The 18,230-nt window shown below is 37.5% G+C and overlaps 1 protein-coding gene across 2 annotated transcripts in view; it reads right to left on the bottom strand.

Annotated features, from left to right (window-relative positions):
- BTBD7 (BTB domain containing 7) overlaps positions 1 to 18,230 on the bottom strand; it is an 81,478-nt gene that overhangs the window by 35,263 nt on the left and 27,985 nt on the right. Inside the window, exons 2-3 of one of the 2 annotated variants that reach the window (XM_079908242.1) lie at positions 15,915 to 16,102; positions 14,273 to 15,352 (exon numbers count right to left, since the gene is read on the bottom strand). The exons of the other annotated variant lie outside the window; for it this stretch is intronic. Coding sequence (XP_079764368.1) covers positions 14,273 to 15,352; positions 15,915 to 15,996 — 1,162 coding nt within the window. The 5' untranslated portion in view covers positions 15,997 to 16,102. The remainder of the gene's footprint in view (positions 1 to 14,272; positions 15,353 to 15,914; positions 16,103 to 18,230) is intronic. 2 annotated transcript variants of the gene reach the window in all.

Raw genomic sequence — 18,230 nt, 5'->3', positions numbered from 1 at the left:
AAAAATAATCCTAGTACTTATTACGTGAAAAACTCAGAAGTGTATGCCTCTTTATCTAAAAACAAAAAATACCCATTTATACCTATACCATGTTTATTATTCTTAAACCATTTTCCCACTAGTAACAAAACAGTAAGCTAGTATCCTTAATTCCATTATCATAATAAAGGAAAAGTCCAAAGCTCTTGGGGTAGAGCCAATGTAATTATGACTTTCAGAAAACTTTTTGATATCTACTGGTTTTTATCTCTTCAATATAATCGTGTTCTCCCTTTGAAACAGTGTACCTCACAGATGATTTCTTCTTACAGAGATCATATTCCCTCTCCGCCTCAAATGGGAAAGAGTAGCTCTGGAGGTGGAAAAACCAGGATTCAGATTTAGGCCTTAACACTTTCTAGTTGTAAACCCAGGTGACAATGTTTTCAAGCCTCAGTTCATCTGTAAGATGGAGCTAATACCTACCACAGAGGATAACGTGAGCTAAGAGCTTACACAGTGCCTGGCCAAAAAATAGGTGCTCAAAAAATTCTACTAAATAAATGAATAAATAGAGTAAGGAACTTTTTAAAAAGAATTAGTACTTTTTGATGCGTAATTAATAGATTTTACCTGCTTAAAGAACGTATGCATTTAAAATAAAAACACTATTTCTGGAACATTTCTTATGGTCTCTGCATGCTGCAACCAAAGAGAGCGTTCAGAAATGTAAATTTAATCAGGCCACAGGCTCAGGATAAGGCCAAAAGTCTCAGCATGGTATACCAAGTTCTTCATTACACAGCCCTGCCGGCTGCTATAGCCTCATTTCTCCATCCCATACCTCTCTTATCTCTGCAACCCCTCCCCTTCCCACCAGCCGAAGTGCCTTGCTCTCATTTATCTCTAGGCCTTGCTACCTGCAGTTCCTTCTGCCTGATATGTGCCTCTTTATCTCCAACCTTTATTTACTTAACTCCTTTCATTCTCCAGGTCACTTCCCTGTAAAGTTCTTGTATAGTTCTTCTTGATACTGTCCCTCCTTCCCTGTCCCTCCTTCCCTAACTCCCTATATTGAGGGTTGAGGCTCCTCTTTTTCCTATGTGCTCCCTACCATTCAGTGCTTTACTCTATTAGGGCACTGACACTGGAATTGCCTATTGGCACTCACCACTGGACTATCCTATTCATTTCTCTACTCTCAGGGTCTGGCATACAGTAAGAGGTCAATAAGTGTTTGCTAAGTGAATAAAGTATAGGAGTCACAGTGCTAATTCTATACCAAGGATCCATTTGAATCAACAGGTTACATTCCTCCCTCCCCCCATAATGTCCCATTGTTACCTTTATTTGCTTGAAAACCCAGGCAGCTGCTGTTCTCTCAGGTTTACAGCCCTATCGTGATGAACAGATTTACGACACTGTATCTATCTACTATTTAACTTAGTACTTGCTACCTTCTATTTAACTAGGTTAGGAGGGGGAGTTCACACCACTGAAGACTTTAGATACTTAATATTTTTCTTTACACTTACAAACAAAAAACTATCAATCTAGAATTTACAATGAGGCATAAAAATAACAAAGAAATTATTTAATCATACATTTCTGAACCTCTCATAATTAGATACAAGCTCAGACAGATATCAAGGTTTAGAAAACCAAGGTGATGCCCACGTATTTTCTAGAAATAGTTTAGTGAATCAGGTTCCAAAATTCACCATTGGTTTTTTTTTTTTTCTTTTTTTGGCCGTGCCACACGGCATGTGGGATCTTAGTTCCCCGACCAGGGATTGAACCCTCACCCCCTGCAGTGGAAGCCAGGAGTCTTAACCACGGGACCACCAGGGAAGTTCCAGCATTGTTCTTTAATGTAAACTTCATTAGGAAGGAACACTGACAGTGAAAACTTAGTATTAAAACAAACCCACTTCAGGGGTCTATTATGGTTGAAGAGGAACATGGTTAAAAACAGAGCCATGTAACTGTGCAAATAGTGTTTTCAGTTTTCTGGCATGACTTTCAGATGTGTGGAGATTTCACCTTCAAGTACTTTGACATGGAAAAACATTTATTCAAAGTCTTATGGACACATCAGTGCTAAGTATGAGGCATGTTTCAGTGGAGAGAACAAAACCAGAGCTCAAAGTCTTTTAATATATCAAAGCTACCCCCTTCGTGGAGACATATTTAGTGAGGCTAGCCCATGTTAATTTATAATAGGAATTGATACTCCTTTTCATCTACATATAAGAAAAAACAGCTGGATGGAAGAACTTTCTAGTCAGTTTATATTCACTGAATGTTTTAGCAGGCTCATAAATTAACACTCCAAACTCAGATTCAGTCTTCAGGAGATATTTATAAAAAGGTACTATTTGTTAAGTGTTTTTCACTGAGTAGTGATTCTGAAGGTTCTTCAACACCTTTTGTATTATTTTTATTATCTGAATATCCAACCAGGGCATCCTTGCATTTTTAGAAACAAACAAGAATACAGTTATTAAAATAAAGTAACTATTATGTAACAACATAATTTTCCCAAAGTTTATTAAGTATGTAGAAAAGCGAGACACAGGATAACATGTATAGTATGGTACTATTATATTACAACAGAACAAGATATGCATGTGAAATACACACACACACTCATACACATGCAAAGGTTTGCAAGGAAACTCAAACTGTTCAAATCATGTCATCAATAAGGATTTGGGGAAAGGAGTGGTAATAGGTGAAAATACACTTTAGGCTATGTTTCTGTACGATTCCCTTTTTCAACAATGAGCATACACTGCTTTTGAAATAAATTCATTCAAATTTAAAGTTGTTACAAGGAATGGTTTACTTATGACTGTTACCAAACACACTGTCTATAAACTTTTTAAAAGTACGAAGTATAGGGAATTCCCTGGCCGTCCAGTGGTTAGGATTCCGCCCTTCTACTGCAGGGGGCACGGATTTGATCCCTTGTTGGGGAACTAAGATCTGGCATGCTGCTTGGGGCGGCCAAAAAACCAAAGTACATAGGAAGCTTAGCTACTGCATATAGAGTTGGTGGTTGGTAAATTCTTATTTTGAAGTCCATCTTTTGATCAATAGAAGTGGCCTTGGGGAAGTAACAATGTAAGTTACTCATCTCATCTCTAAAACAGGCAGGATGATAGAAGCTACCATATGAGCTACTGTAAAGATTAAGGGAGGTCTTACACAAAAAGGGCTTAGCTCAATGTTTTGCACACTGTAATAGCTAAAACATTTAATCTATCTTAATTCCTGGAATAGTTTCCTGCAGCCACTTTTAAAACCAGAAGTAGACAGAATACTTGTATCTGGGCAGAGTCCTTCTACTCTGGATATTTTAGGAGTTAAGTGCAATATTTGGTTTTAAGGCAGAAACGTCAACTATGTATCTCAACACTGAGTTTGAAAAGCCAGGATACTTGTATAATACAGAGGTTCTTCCTCCTGTCATTTCCCCTCCTAACTCACTAATAATGCCCTCTCCCAATCCCATTTTCCTTGTACTGGTATAACCTGCATCTTAGACTGCATTAGTTTCTGAACTCCTTGGCAATAGAAGGTATAAGAGGAAGGTCAAAATCTGACGATGCAGAGTCAGAAAAATAAAAATAAGTTGGGGCTTTAGGAAAAGGCCACAATTTAGGCCGTTTTTCTTAGTGTTTCTAAGAGAAAAGGGAACTATAACTGAATCAAAGCAAAATGGGAGTATACACCAAATAGCCCACCACCATAGGGAAAGTTCTATGGACCATTTTTTGGAATGGCTCTGTTTTGCCATCTAACATTGGATGTTTCTTGCAATTGCATCATTGCTTTTAAAAAAGTCTGAATCTGATAATTTTTTTAGACCTCGGAGACTTGGAACTGTACTGTCAAATTATGTGTAAGGAAAATAACTCAATTCTTATCTTTAGAAATTGTCTACTTAAGAGTTAATGTAATCCAGTTTTAAAACCATTTGTTAAAGCCCAACTGTGAGCCAGGCACTGTGCTTGGTGCCTGTACTTCTATGAAGAGGAATAAACGAGCTCAAGCTGAGGAACCCAGACAGAATTTATATGGTTAGTATGTGGCAGAGGCAGGATTAGAACACAGATCTAACCTCATCTAATGTTGTTTATAAAATACCATTAAATTTGGGCACTGCTATTTATCTCTGAACCTCTCTGAGCAAATGGGAGATGACATGAATCAGCATATCTGAAGTGCCTGCTAGGTACACAGTGGCATTTGAAAACTGTAATTCTCTTCTCCCTGGCACTGCATCTTGTATAGCAACAGTGTTCAAAAAATGTTAACCTGGGCCTCCCTGGTGGCGCAGTGGTTGAGAGTCCGCCTGCCGATGCAGGGGACACGGGTTCGTGCCCCGATCCGGGAAGATCCCACATGCCGCGGAGCGGCTGGGCCCGTGAGCCACGGCCGCTGAGCCTGCGCGTCCGGAGCCTGTGCTCCGCAACGGGAGAGGCCACAACAGTGAGAGGTCCGCGTACCGCCAAAAATTAAAAAAAAAAAAAAGTTAACCCGAAATCAAGTATCTGTTTCAGAATACACTGCAGATGCTATCTGCTACCTCCAAGTGGGCAGAATTCAACATACTCTTTAAATAATATAAATGCTCAGCTCTTTCTTATCTCAGAGAAGTAGTACTGTTGTTCAAAGTTTTGTGTTCATATCTATACTGACCTGAGTATAGCATTTCATCTTCTATCTGATTAATATCTATAAAGTTCAAATTAAATCCAATTGCTTAGACACTGACTATAATAAACACACAATTTGGGTTGGGGGAAATAAACCAAACCAATCTTCCTCTATTTCATTTCCCTTCACTGTGGCATCCTTGGAATTTCAGTATTACAGAAAAAAGGTTGCGCGCTTAGTGTTGAGAAACGGCTTCTAATTAAACTCTGCATAATTTTAAATGAAGAGGAACAGACATTTGATAGACTTCAAATAAACTGTATGTATTTTAAAATAACACTTGCTATGACTGTAAAGTGCCTGGTGTATATTACATTTACATTCAAAAAGTCATGTAACAAGCCATAATATTTACACTCACTGTCTTCTAAGTATATAAAATAAGGGTGAATAAACACTCTACTTTCAATAGACAAGAAAAGGGCAACTCCTTTACAATTTTATTTTCCTTTAATAAAACAGGATAGGGCTTCCCTGGTGGCGCAGTGGTTGAGAGTCCGCCTGCTGATGCAGGGGACATGGGTTCGTGCCCCGGTCCGGGAGGATCCCACATGCCGTGGAGCGGCTGGGCCCGTGAGCCATGGCCGCTGAGGCTGCGCGTCTGGAGCCTGTGCTCCGCAACGGGAGAGGCCACAACAGTGAGAGGCCTGCGTACCATAGGGAAAGTTCTATGGGCCATTTTTCGCGTACCGCAAAAACAAAACAAAACAAAAAACAGGATAAATAAGAAGTAAAAAGATGTCTAATTTAGAATAAGAATTTCCAAGTTACTTTAACGTTTTGAATTATATTTGCATTATTACTGTAAATATGTTTTTATTAGTGAGATTTTAGATACATAATTAATTCTTTGATCTAAATTATAATTAGCACAAAAGGTAAGATTATACTTGGATTAAACTTTTTTGGCTTCAAAAAATTAATAGCCTTGACTGGCTTCCAAGAATATTCTAAATTCAATTGATATTCTATTTCATATCAATGGACCAACAAAGTAAAGAGCTGATGAGACAATTTTACTTGAAATTTAACTTAAAACTACGTTTAACAGTACAGAGTTATACATCATTTGGACCACATCTAAATTTACTTTTATAAATAATACTTCATATTTATCTCGATTGAGGCTCCCTGCTTTCATTTTATTTGCAACTTCTAGGGTTAAACATTTATTATACCCCTCCCCCCTTTTAAAAGAAAAAGTTACTCAGTTTTCATAGGTTCTAAACATAATTCAAAATATATAACTGAGAGTCTACTAGGAGCAAAGCCCTGTGCTAGGTTTTTTGGGTGATTCAAAGATGACCCAGATTTTGATCTTATCTTTAGAGAATATAGTTGATACTAGTTGGTAGAGGAAATGAAACAGTTATATAGGTTAATTTCAAAATAAGTCAGAAGATGTAAAAACCTAAAAGAATAATCAAAGTGTTTTAGAAGTTTGCAAGAAGCAGAAAATACTTGTAATTTGTAATGCCTAAGACCAAACAAGGGAAGTAGCATGTGAGTTTGGTCTTAAAGACAAGGGTAGAATTTGAACATTTAGTGAACAAAGTCAAAGATATTACAAAACCAAAGAAAAGTGTGAGTAGAGGGTCAGAGGTGAAGAGTTTATAGTTTATATGAAAAACGGTTTAAGTTCTAAAATAAAATGTGCAATTAAATATTTTAAATATTACATGTTACAATTTTGAGTAAGTTTTGTAAGCTAAATTTTATTGTGATTAGAGATGTGTAACTTGAGTCTTTTGAGCTGCCATTCCTGAAACTGAGATTAATTCTTCATCTATGTCACATATTTAACTGAAACCTATATTTACTACTCTGATCTGTTGATAATGGTCTTTAACTTAGTTCCATTGTTCTCTAGGAAGTATATCCAGACTAATCTGCTGAAGAGGAAATAACTACAGACAGAAGCAAAATGAACTGTCAGCTCAACCAAACCGAGACAGAAGGAAGAGTGTCAACATGGGGACAATGGAGAGGATGGGAGGAGGGAGGAATGGATTAGAGTGGGGACAGTTAGTCTTTGCTATTTTGCATTCGTTTCAAGTCACACACTCTTGGAATCTGACCAAGTTGCTAAGGGAAAAAATTAGGTCATTGCTTTCAGTTGTTTCTCTGTTAGATTTTTAATCCAATAAAATATAATCACATGTATTATGCCTAAAAATATGGACAATGAATTTCAGAGGCTATTTTGGAACTAAAGTTATAAATTTCATATTCCAAAGATTGAAAAATACAGTTTTGATCAATATGAAAAAATAAATCTGTTTAAAGCATATTACTGTAAAATGTCCTGGACTGGAATATGCATGTAGATGTTGGTGTTAATTCTGGGCTATTTTGTTCTGAGGTCAATGGTATTTACGACATGGAAACAGAAGTTCTTACCGTAGGCCTGTGGGTTGTTAAAGTTCATGAGAAAACCTGTAGTTCTCCTAAAGAGTGGATTTTTATTTAAAAAAATTATGAATCAATAGTATATTCTCACTGTTCTCACATTTTCAGAACTGCTTACACAGCGTATGCTAAGGTCATTGTGCAAAGTCAGTGATCAAACACCTGGTCCTTCTTTTGAGGCTCTTCCAACCTAGTCTTCTATTTTGGAATTTTATACACTAGTCTTTTTAATATAGGTACTGTTATGAACTAGGCTTCTAAGCTGCAACCACAGAAAACAACTCTGGTTGGCTTAAGCAGAAACGGAATTTATTTGAAAGGATATTGTCAGTACAGAGCTGCTGGGAAAGTTGGAGATTAGGCTCAGAAAACACAACAAAGGAAGGCTGCAAGTGAGTACTACACCACAGAAACAGTCCAGTGAGTACCTTGTGCAGCCTTGGGACCGTGGCCAAAACCACTCCTGGACAGTGAATGCCATCACTGGTACCACTGTCATTGACTTCTCTCCTTTTCCACTAGGTGTTGGTGTTGCTGCTCCTACCCTGCTTCCAGAAAGAATTCTCTACAGTCCCCGATTCTCTGTGCCATCAGCTCTGGACTGAAAAAGCCTAGGTCATGTGCTGAAGCCCTAAACACAGAGAAGGCTGAGAAAGCAAGTATCCGACCTTTTAGGTTTTTACACTGGGAGGTGGGCTCTGCCTTCTGTGAAGACCTACACAGTGAGGAATTTCCCAACATTAGGAAGGAGTTCCTTACTATGGGCAGCTGAAAAAGTCAAATAACCGATATTGGAATACTTGCCTATTCAGGAAAGAATGGCCCGCTCAGTACAAAGCCCTCTGTTCTCTGGCGAAGTGCTCTGAAGCAGTCTGAGTGGTGATGTACCCAGGTATTTCAATCTCCAGCTGGCCCACAATTCCCCCACATATGTGTTTAGCCCCATCTGCAAGCGGTTCAGTCCCACCAGGCTTATAGCCGAGGCTCCTCTGAGTTGATGCTTCAATCACTAGTCTGCTGATTTGTTCCTGCAACTAGGCCACAGTGGCCTCCCACCATCATCCTCGAAAAGTGGTTCTCATACTCCTCCCGTGCCTCACCATGCCCAAATTCCTGGGCTTGGGGTTGGAAGGGTTGGTATGAGTCACAACTTCATCACTTACAAGCTTAGAAAAAGGCTAGTTATTAATCTCTGAGCCCTACTATACTCATAGGTTGTCAAGATAACCAAATGAGAGGAAAGTAAAAGCCCTGTGTAGACCAAAATTATAAGCATGATCTCATTAGTTAACAGTCCTGATAGATATGATAAATCCCCCAGTTCGTCAGGATTGTGGCCAATCTAGATCTCTCTGGTTCTTCTGGGTACTGATGTCATATCTTTATTATAAAAAATCAATTTTGTAATCAAAGCAGTGTATGCTCATAATTTAAAAAGTCTTGTACCTAGCAATAAAAAGCTTACTCTAAAAATAAAACCTCCTGCCCTATCTCTCTTCCACACCAGTCCTGCTTCCCAGAGGCAACTACTCTCAGTTTTTTAGTACTTTAGTATCTTCTGGTATTTATCTCCTTCTATTATAATTTTTATAAAATTTTATGAAAATAAAATTTTAGAAATTTTATTAAACCAAAATTCAATGTTCAAATTATGACGACTATTTTTTTTTCTTGATGTGGACCATTTTTAAAGTCTTTATTGAATTTGTTACAATATTGCTTCTGTTTTATGTTTTGGTTTTTTGGCCACAAGGCATGTGGGATCTTAGCTCCCCCACCAGGATTGAACCCACACCCCCTGCAGTGGAAGCACTTAACCGCTGGCCCACCAGGGAAGTCCCTATGATGACTATTTAAATACTACTTACTGCTGAGCCAGGCTGGATACTAGAATTACATTTTCCTCCATATGTAACTTTAAATTTTTCTGGCAAATATTAATTTCCTCTTTTCTCACTTGCTTCATTTTTTATAAATTAACAATAGCTAATTCTTCATAAATGTACCAAAAGATCTATAACACCTTTTTCAATGTCACTTGTCACTTAATGTTCAAACGTTCAGGTAATTGATTTCTTCCCAGATATTTACTTCTTGGAGCCTTTCCTCCTCCTCCTAGTCCAGTCTAGACTAGACGCCCACTACACCTAACATACAGCTCGTCCCTAGGATTTTCTTTTCTTCTTTCTGGTGTTAGACCCCATTTACTGGATCCCACACTTCCTTGTTCTTGGTTTACTTCATCATTTAGTGGAACACATCCTTGGTAACTTCCTGAGTAGGGGTAGACGGGAGGTAAGTTTTTCGAGGCAGGACTGAAAAATGCATTTATTTAGCCTGACACGTGACTGACAGTGTGGCTAAGCATAGAATTTTGTGTTTAAAACAATTTTCCATCAGCTCTTTAAAGGCAATATGTAATTCAGTTGTTGCTACTGAAGAGTTCAATACCATTCTGATTCCTATTTCTTGTATGGAAACTAATTCTTTCCTCTCTAAATCATTTCAGAATCTTCTCTTTTTCCCTGGTGTTTTCTAGTGAAAGGGATGAAACTTTTAATATAGAAATCCCTTTCACTTTGGCAATATTGATTGTATTATTCCTTAGATACTGTCTTCTCTTCCATTTTCTCTAGTATATATTTCTAAAGCCATTATTTAAGATGTTACACTTTCTGGATGAATACTCTAGTTTTCTTATTTGTCTCCACTGTTGTCCCTCTCTGTTATTTTACTTTCTAGATTTCTTAACTTTCCCTTTCAATCCTTCTATTGCAGTTTTCATTTCCAAAAGCTCCTGTTTTTACTTTTATGGCATTCTATTTATGTCTCACTGTTCAATAAAATGCTCTTTTCTGTAAGGATATCTTGATTCTACTGACGTTTTTCTTCTGCTCCCTTCATTGTCTGTTTCTTCTATGTTATTATTTCTGTCTCAATTTGGAAGCTTTCCTCAAATGTCCAGGGTTTTTATATTTAAGACTGAGGCAGTAAATACCTACTTGGAAGCTCTTACAGAAGGAGGCTTGCTGACTGTAGTCTTCTCTGTAGAACCACTGGAAGGTATGCTGGCTTTTTCACTGTGTAATTTCATCATGAAACCCTGAAACAGGTCTATATGCTCTTGGGCTGTTCACCACTTCTGGAGCCCAATTTACTGTCCTTTATCTGTCCGGGCTTGGACCAGAGCAGGTAAAGGTCAGGGAATGACTTCCCCATTTAGTTTGTAGGCTTTCACATAATTCTAGGTTTCAACCTTGAGCCTTACCCCCACCCTTCTTTATCGTTATCTCCAGATGTGGAATCGCTCTAGTTCACTTTGTTTGAAAATAAACCTCAGGTCTCTTGTGTTTAGAAGGGAATTGAGGGGGCAGAGGTCAGGATTTGCCACCTGGTTGCAAGTGATATTAATGCAAGGACAGATGGACCACTGAAACAAAATGAAAAAGTACTAACTCATGTATTCATGGGAGCTTAATAAAGGGTGGCACACAGTAAGTTGAGGCCTCATTACCTGTTAATTCACCTCCTTAACAGTGATTGCCTACTTGTCTGAATAAAACACATTCTCATTGTAGGCCAGGAATCCTCCCTTTTATCTACTTGCCAAACCACTCCGGCTGTCTGCCTATATTGCCTCTTTTTATGATGTTATTTTATTTTTTTTTAATTTTTAAAATAAATTTTTTTATTTATTTAATTTTTGGCTGCGTTGGGTCTTCGTTGCTATGTGTGGGTTTTCTCTAGTTGTGGCGAGCGGGGGCTACTCTTCATTACAGTTCGCGGGCTTCTCATTGTGGTGGCACCTCTTGTTGCGGAGCATGGGCTCTAGGTGTGTGGGCTTCAGTAGTTGTGGCACGTGGGCTCAGTAGTTGTGGCTCACGGACTCTAGAGCATAGGCTCAGTAGTTGTGGCGCGTGGGCTTGGTTGCTCCGTGGCACGTGGGATCTTCCCGGACCGGGCTCGAACCCATGACCCCTGCACTGGCAGGCGGATTCTTAACCACTGCGCCACCAGGGAAGCCCTACAATGTTCTTAAAACTATTAAATCACCTCTCCACCTTGAAGGGCATACGTTGTCTCAAGGTCTTGCCTCCTTCGATAGAATCTGTCTCCTTTTGAAACTGGGCTTTAACTTTTAAAGTTAAATCTAATTTGGAATAAAAGGTAACAGTCATTAATTCATAAACATTTACTGAGTGCCTACTATGCCCCAGGCACTGGGGACACAAAGATGAAAACAATATGGTCCTATCCTCAAGTTGCCAATCTAGTCTCACAGCCTTTCTTAACTGGGAGTCCTCGTCTGAATCATAGAACACAGAAAATTATTTCGGTGACTGTTTTCTTAATTCTCTCCAAAATGGTATGTAACTAGTATCATGCTGGATGCATGGAAGAGATGCTAATTCATTACACATAATAGATGCCTCAGAGGATTATAGGTTTAATCTGCTTGCAGAACTCTGGCTGAGAGCTGAGTGACAAACAGCCAGATACAATAGTTTGATAAGTGGTATGCACCAACTCACTAGTGATAAAATTATAAGAAAATCTTAAAAACAGTAATTACTTAAAAAAAATCTGTAAACTATTCTCAATATGCGGTTTAGTCAATATAATTATAAAATTATTTTTTAAAACTTAAAAAGTTAGTTTTAGAAAAGACTGGTAGTGAACAATGTATGTTGTGATGATTAGCATTTAGCAGCTAACATTTATTGAATGCTTACTATGTACTGGGCACTATTCAGATCACTTAACATATATTATTTCCTTTAATCCTCATAAACCTACCTTATAGCATTACAATTCTTATTTTACAAATGAGAAAACAGGGGCTTAGAGAGATGACTTATAAGGTCAAACGAGTTAAAACATGATAGTAAATGATTCAAATCCAGCCTGTCTGGTACCAGAGCCTGAGGTCTTAGGCTTTATGATATAAAATCCCTCTCCAAGTGACTACATATTCTCCTTCCCATGGGAATAGGTAAAAATTACCTTGAAGTTATGGTCTGTTATAAACCCTAGTATGAACAGTATAATGGGTATGGAAGAAAGATAAGGCCTACATGGGGTGCGAAAAACAAAACACCAAATAACCCAAACTCTATATTTTGAATAATTAAAGGAAACAGAGAGTCATGTACACCCAAATTTTTTTTTTTTTTTTTTTTTTTTTTCTCAGTACGCGGGCCTCTCACTGTTGTGGCCTCTCCTGTTGCGGAGCACAGGCTCCGGACACGCAGGCTCAGCGGCCATGGCTCACGGGCCCAGCCGCTCCGCGGCACGTGGGATCTTCCCGGACCGGGGCATGAACCCGTGCCCCCTGCATCGGCAGGCGGACTCTCAACCACTGCGCCACCAGGAAAGCCCATGTACACCCAAATTTAAGGGAATATTTCTTTGCTTGTTTTAAGTAACCAAAATTAAGGTTCTGCAAGGAGTGTTGTTTTATAGCTTTAAATGTGCTCCAAAAAATACAATTTCTAGCTAAATTATATATATAAAAAATTTAACTCACTTAACATAAAAGAACTCTAGATCAAGTATTATCCAAGATCCAAGAACTGGCTCACCATTTTACTTTCCATTAAAAACTTAACAGCAACAAAAAAACATTAAGGGGTGCTTTCCCATTTTTAGAAACAGTAAAGTATACACAGTACATTTTGGTTTCTTATTATTTGAACTTGTCAAAAAAATAAAGCCATTTTGAGAAAATAGAGATTATTATCTCTTTTTGGTAATGTTGCAACCTTTAAATTTTTCTGTAGAGGCATTTTCTGACAAATTTGGTTTTACAGAATGAAAGAATGGTAGGTCAAGCTGCTAGGTTATTTTTGTGACGTATTTTCCTATATTCTGATGTCTAATAGTCTACTATTACTAATAATTTTTGTTTTAAACTAGTAAGAAAATATTTTGATGACATTTTGATTATGGTAATAAAACAAAATTAGTACTATTACTACACAGGTAATGGTAGAGTAAGATTTTAAAAGATTCTTTACGTAATAGAAATCTTAACTTTTTCACTCATGTTTATAATGTCTTCTGATAGTCTCTCTCATTCATGTTGTCACTGACATTGTTATTTAACTGGGGCTTTTATTTTTATTTCTCAAAGTCTTATTAATTTGTTGATTTAGCCATACATTTTTTCAAGTTAGAAAAATGTGCTGAGCTTTCCTTATTTAAATTAATGTCTTTTACCCAAACCATTAACATTCTCTTCTAATTGGCAACTTCTAGTGTTCTTTTAGCAAACCCTCACCAGCTAAATTTCTCAAGTAGTTTCATGTCATATAGCTTGTTTTCTTTTAATATACAGCCATAGAAAGCTAAGAGTGCATTCTGTCAAGCCAGCAAATTCCCTTTGCTCTCCCATGGAAGATCTCTTTCCAGCTCTGAAATGTTAAGATTCTAATGTTTACCAACAGATATACAATTCTTTTAATGTAACTTTCAAGTATTTATTTGCTTGTAACACACAAAATGTGCCATTCTGACTTAGTTTCAGTTTAAATTAAATGAAGGCACGAGTCTAAGCACTAACTCTGCCTTATGCCCTGTAAACTGTTGCTTGAGGTACAAGTTGAACTTGAAAAGATATAGAATATTTTAAAATTTAAGTCAGAAACCTTGCCCAATTCTTTGATTCAATTAATTTGTATCCAAATGGGACTATCTTCATTTCTGTAATGAACTTTCATTCTTATTCTAAATATTTAAGAATCAATAAGGCACTGGTGTAAATATGAGAATCTAAGTCACCCAAGGAGTCTTAGATCAAGAATAACCTTGAAATCTGGGAAACAGGGCTAGCTCAAAGCTCAAGAGCAGACAGGGTGTAGGTGGATGGTAGCTGGGTAATTATATATTCCCACACCTATCATCTTACATTACGGAAGAAAGAGCCTCAAGTCTCATCTATTGCTTAGTCATTAGTTTTGAATGCTTGGTTTTAATACCAAATGAAGAGCCACATTAAAACTAACCCTCATTCTGTCTCAGATGTCATAACTACAGATTTGAAAAAACTGACCCTGTTACATCCCAGACACTGAAATCATGGAACATATTGGCTGTGTTTTCAATTTGGAAGACAAATATGTCATTTTAGAAATCAAGATTAAAAATCAGAATTTCATACCTTGTGCAAGCATGTTAAATTCCAAGAACAGTGCTATGTGGTAAAGTTCCATGGCTTCTTCTGCCCTAGTCATGTTTGGCTTCCCTGCGACGAGAGCCTGAACTTCACTGAGACTCCCCACAGAGGGGCTACAGTGCAAAACGGAGAGGTCCACCACGTCAGTATACATACAGTGTAATATAACTTTCGCATATTTTTTTGGTATAATGGACTCATCTAATATAATTCTTGTGGGAGTCCTTAAAGTTCGGTCTGTGATTTCTTCACCAGTCCGTATCCTCCTTTGTAATAAATTTCGAAAAAATGGGGACCGTGCTGAAATAATAGCCTTATGAGCTTTGAGCTCTTCATCTAAACAGTTCTGATTTCCACCAAAAGCTTCAACCAGTTCAGAGTCTGAAGAAAAACTAAGGACGACATCATAATAACACATGTAATCAAAGAGTCCACGCATATCTACATCAAGGGAATTTGGTGTTCCAAATTCTTCACTAAGCTGAACGAGGATATCAACATTTTGAAACCTTGAGTCCTCCATTCCAAACTCTCCTGTATAAAGGTAGTGTAACAACGCAGAAAACATGGGCATATCTATACCAGCTGTACTGATGTCCATTATGATCTCTGCCCCATACTCGGGTGAGGAAGAAAGTAGTGTTTTAAAAAATGGACATCTTGCCGCCAAAATGGCACGATGAACAGGAAAACAAGTTTCTTGAAATATTAAGTCTACATCAGTACAATACTTGTACTCATAAAGATCGGCCATATCTTTCTGCAATGTCCGGGCTTCTGGTCTAGCCAAACTGGCTTGTAGAGAAAGCTCCTTTAAGGCTGAAGTTCCCTCATATTCCTCCACTAATGCATTGACATCTCGAACATCCCACCCAGAGAGGAGTTCTCGCATCTGCTTGGCGTGATCAGCAGACCTATTAGATTTTCGACGCTTGATGAACTTCTTCTTGAGGGTGGCAAGGCCAGAGGTTCTCTTTTTTTTGTCTTGTGGTTTCTCATGGCCATGGTCAAGGCTATATAATTTTGATTCACAACCATAGCCTTGCTGAGAATAGGATGATGTCCCTAAGAAGGAAATTAAACAAATGAAAACTTGTCTCTTTTTTCGTGACATTTTCAGCATTCAATTTAATATGCATTTTGTGCTAAAAATATTTACAGACATTTCTGAACCATTCAAATAAAACTGATTTCTGTTTTCATAAAGGAAGACTAAAGAGTTCAGATAACTCATTTTTATATTAAAGAAAGAATAGGGACAAACAAAGCAGATTATTAATTGTAAAAAATGCTGCATTTGTATGGGCAAAACAAATGGACCAAGACACAAGAAACATATTTTGCTGTTTCCACACCAATGGAGATTCCTAGTTTTCCTAGGGTAACTGGCAATTATGGTTAAGACAACCAAAGAAAAGCTCAACTGTGCTATAGCAGCTTGCTCAGGATAAAAATCATATAAGCCAGATTTACATTTGATGGGAAAAAATCTGGATGCTACAGAATCATTATCTGTAATAACTTTTTCCATAGCTTAATCCTTTTTTTAATCCAAAAAGACCACCGAAAACCCGATTCTATTTATACTCACAAAAGAAAATGAAGTTAGAAAAACGGAAACAGTTACCTATAAACGTCTGTTGGGCTTGAGAATTTCCCCCTACCCTCGGGGAACATGAATGAGGATAGTTAGATGCATTAGCACCCATTTTCTTCAGTCACTCAGGCATTCCATCTGCTGGTTCTTCAGAGTATAATCCCAGAGGCCTTTACGAACTTTCAACCCTGGATCCAGTAGCCTCTTTTCATCCATTTCTTGATACGAAACAAAAATAATTTAATTCATTTTTTCAAATGTATCTCAAATTGTACAGTTAAAAAAAAGCAAGCTACTGAAAACTGCTTTTATTTGCAAATAATGACACGCTGTAAAATTCACATGTAAAAATTTCAGAAAATGTAAACAAACAGTTGAACTATGAATCAGTACTATCTGTAATCTTGAGCCATAAAAGGTACCAATTATATACTTTCTAAGAAAGTAAAAAGTAACATATCAGACTTATTTAAATATAGTTACAGAAAGAATATTTCAAATCACAGGGAAAAGTATTTAGACTAAAAAGAAACTTTTCAAAAATTTTTTTTTCCTTAGAGGCAACCACCAGTCAATATAATCTAACATTCTAAGCCATTTACAAACACTTAAGAGGTGTTTGATACCAGTAGCGCAAATGCATGTATGTTGATGCAGACATACAGAGAACAGATAGTTGAATGGTTTGTTGTTTTTCTACCTTAGATAAAATTGTTTAAATTGATCCTTAATCTGTGTAATTAGGCATTTTACTGAAAGAGGGGGAAGGAAAGGTGGACATTCAAACTAAATTATCTTTAGGCTACTTGTTCTATAGCAATTTTGAGAGAAGTTATAATAAGTACAGTGAGGAGACACAAGGAAAAACAAAAACTTTTATCATTCCTCTCCATAAAGCCCTGAAATAAAAACACTACTTTCTTTTACCTGATATTACGACTTAACAGGGACAGGGTAGTACCAGTTTAAGAGATAATTTTAACAATTACAGATTAAATTCTACATCACGGAACCTTAACTCTCAGAGCTGCAAGCAGAAGATGTAAGCGCAAAGAGAAGAAATTCTCTGAGTGTTAACAGGAATGCTTCAAAATATCTATACCATCCAGATATATAAAATTTATTTGACCAAAAGCAATAATGGCTTAAGAGAAAACACAACTTAAAATCTATTATTGGAACTGTTAGGAAACCAACCAGTAGGCAGTCAATCTGGCCTCATAATTAAGAATGAAACGTTTTAACAAATAAGAGTTAAATACACACACATACATATCACAAAAAACCTGCTGGAAAACAGAACTATGTCAAGATTCTTGAAATTTATTTTCATCTCTGTTACACAGTGTAACCTTAGGAATTCAAGTTTAAGAAAATCACTCTACATTTGTCCTTTCCTTCAATCTTTTCCTACTATAAATATGTGGAAATTTGTTTATCTAAGCATAGAATTATCTACCTATAGTGTTCAAGAGAAAACTGGGAAACTTTCTACTAATTACATATCATGCAAAGTAGCAGTAACTTCAATCAAATCGTATGCTCACATGAGCAAATTTAATTTCCTATTTGAAATTTACCTACCTACCCTAGGAGAACACAGCACATTATAGACTTTTTACTTCAGTGCACGTTACTGATGCACGGCAGCAAGAGATGTGACAGTACGTTCTGGGTTTTTTTTAGATTTTTAAAAAATATTTATTTTACTTATAATTATTATTTTTGTCTGCGTTGGGTCTTCATTGCTGCACATGGGTCTTCTCTAGTTGCAGTGAGCAGGGGCTACTCTTCACTGTGCTGCGCAGGTTTCTCATTGCAGTGCCTTCTCTTGTTGCAGAGCACGGGTTCTAGGTGTGTGGGCTTCAGTAGTTGTGGCACGAGGGCTCAGTAGTTGTGGCTCGGGGCTCTAGAGAGCAGGCTCAGTAGTTGTGGCGCACAGGTTTAGTTGCTCCACAGCATGTGGGATCTTCCCGGACCAGGTCTTGAACCCGTGTCCCCTGCATTGGCAGGCGGATTCTTAACCACTGTGCCACCAGGGAAGCCTGACAGTACATTCTGTTAAGAACTACCCAGCAAGGAATCCAGAGGGTTTAATCAAGAAAATTACTTCTTCCAGAAAAGTCAGTTTTCTTAAAGGTTGATGCTCAGTGTACGTAAATTCACAGTTTTCTATTCTTAAATATTAAAAAGGTAGAAAAGCAATTTTTTGGTAATTCACTTTGAATGTTGTCAACTTTTATAAAATGGAAACTAAATGTGCCTGTGTTAATTTCAGTTCAAACTTTAAAAAACAGTAAGTCTAGGGCTTCCCTGGTGGCGCAGTGGTTGAGAGTCCGCCTGCCG

Source organism: Stenella coeruleoalba, assembly GCF_951394435.1.
Source record: "Stenella coeruleoalba genome assembly, chromosome: 2".
NCBI classification, from domain to species: Eukaryota; Metazoa; Chordata; class Mammalia; order Artiodactyla; family Delphinidae; genus Stenella; species Stenella coeruleoalba.
Note: the sequence above shows the minus strand (reverse complement) of the source record. Positions and strands in the feature narration are given on the sequence as shown.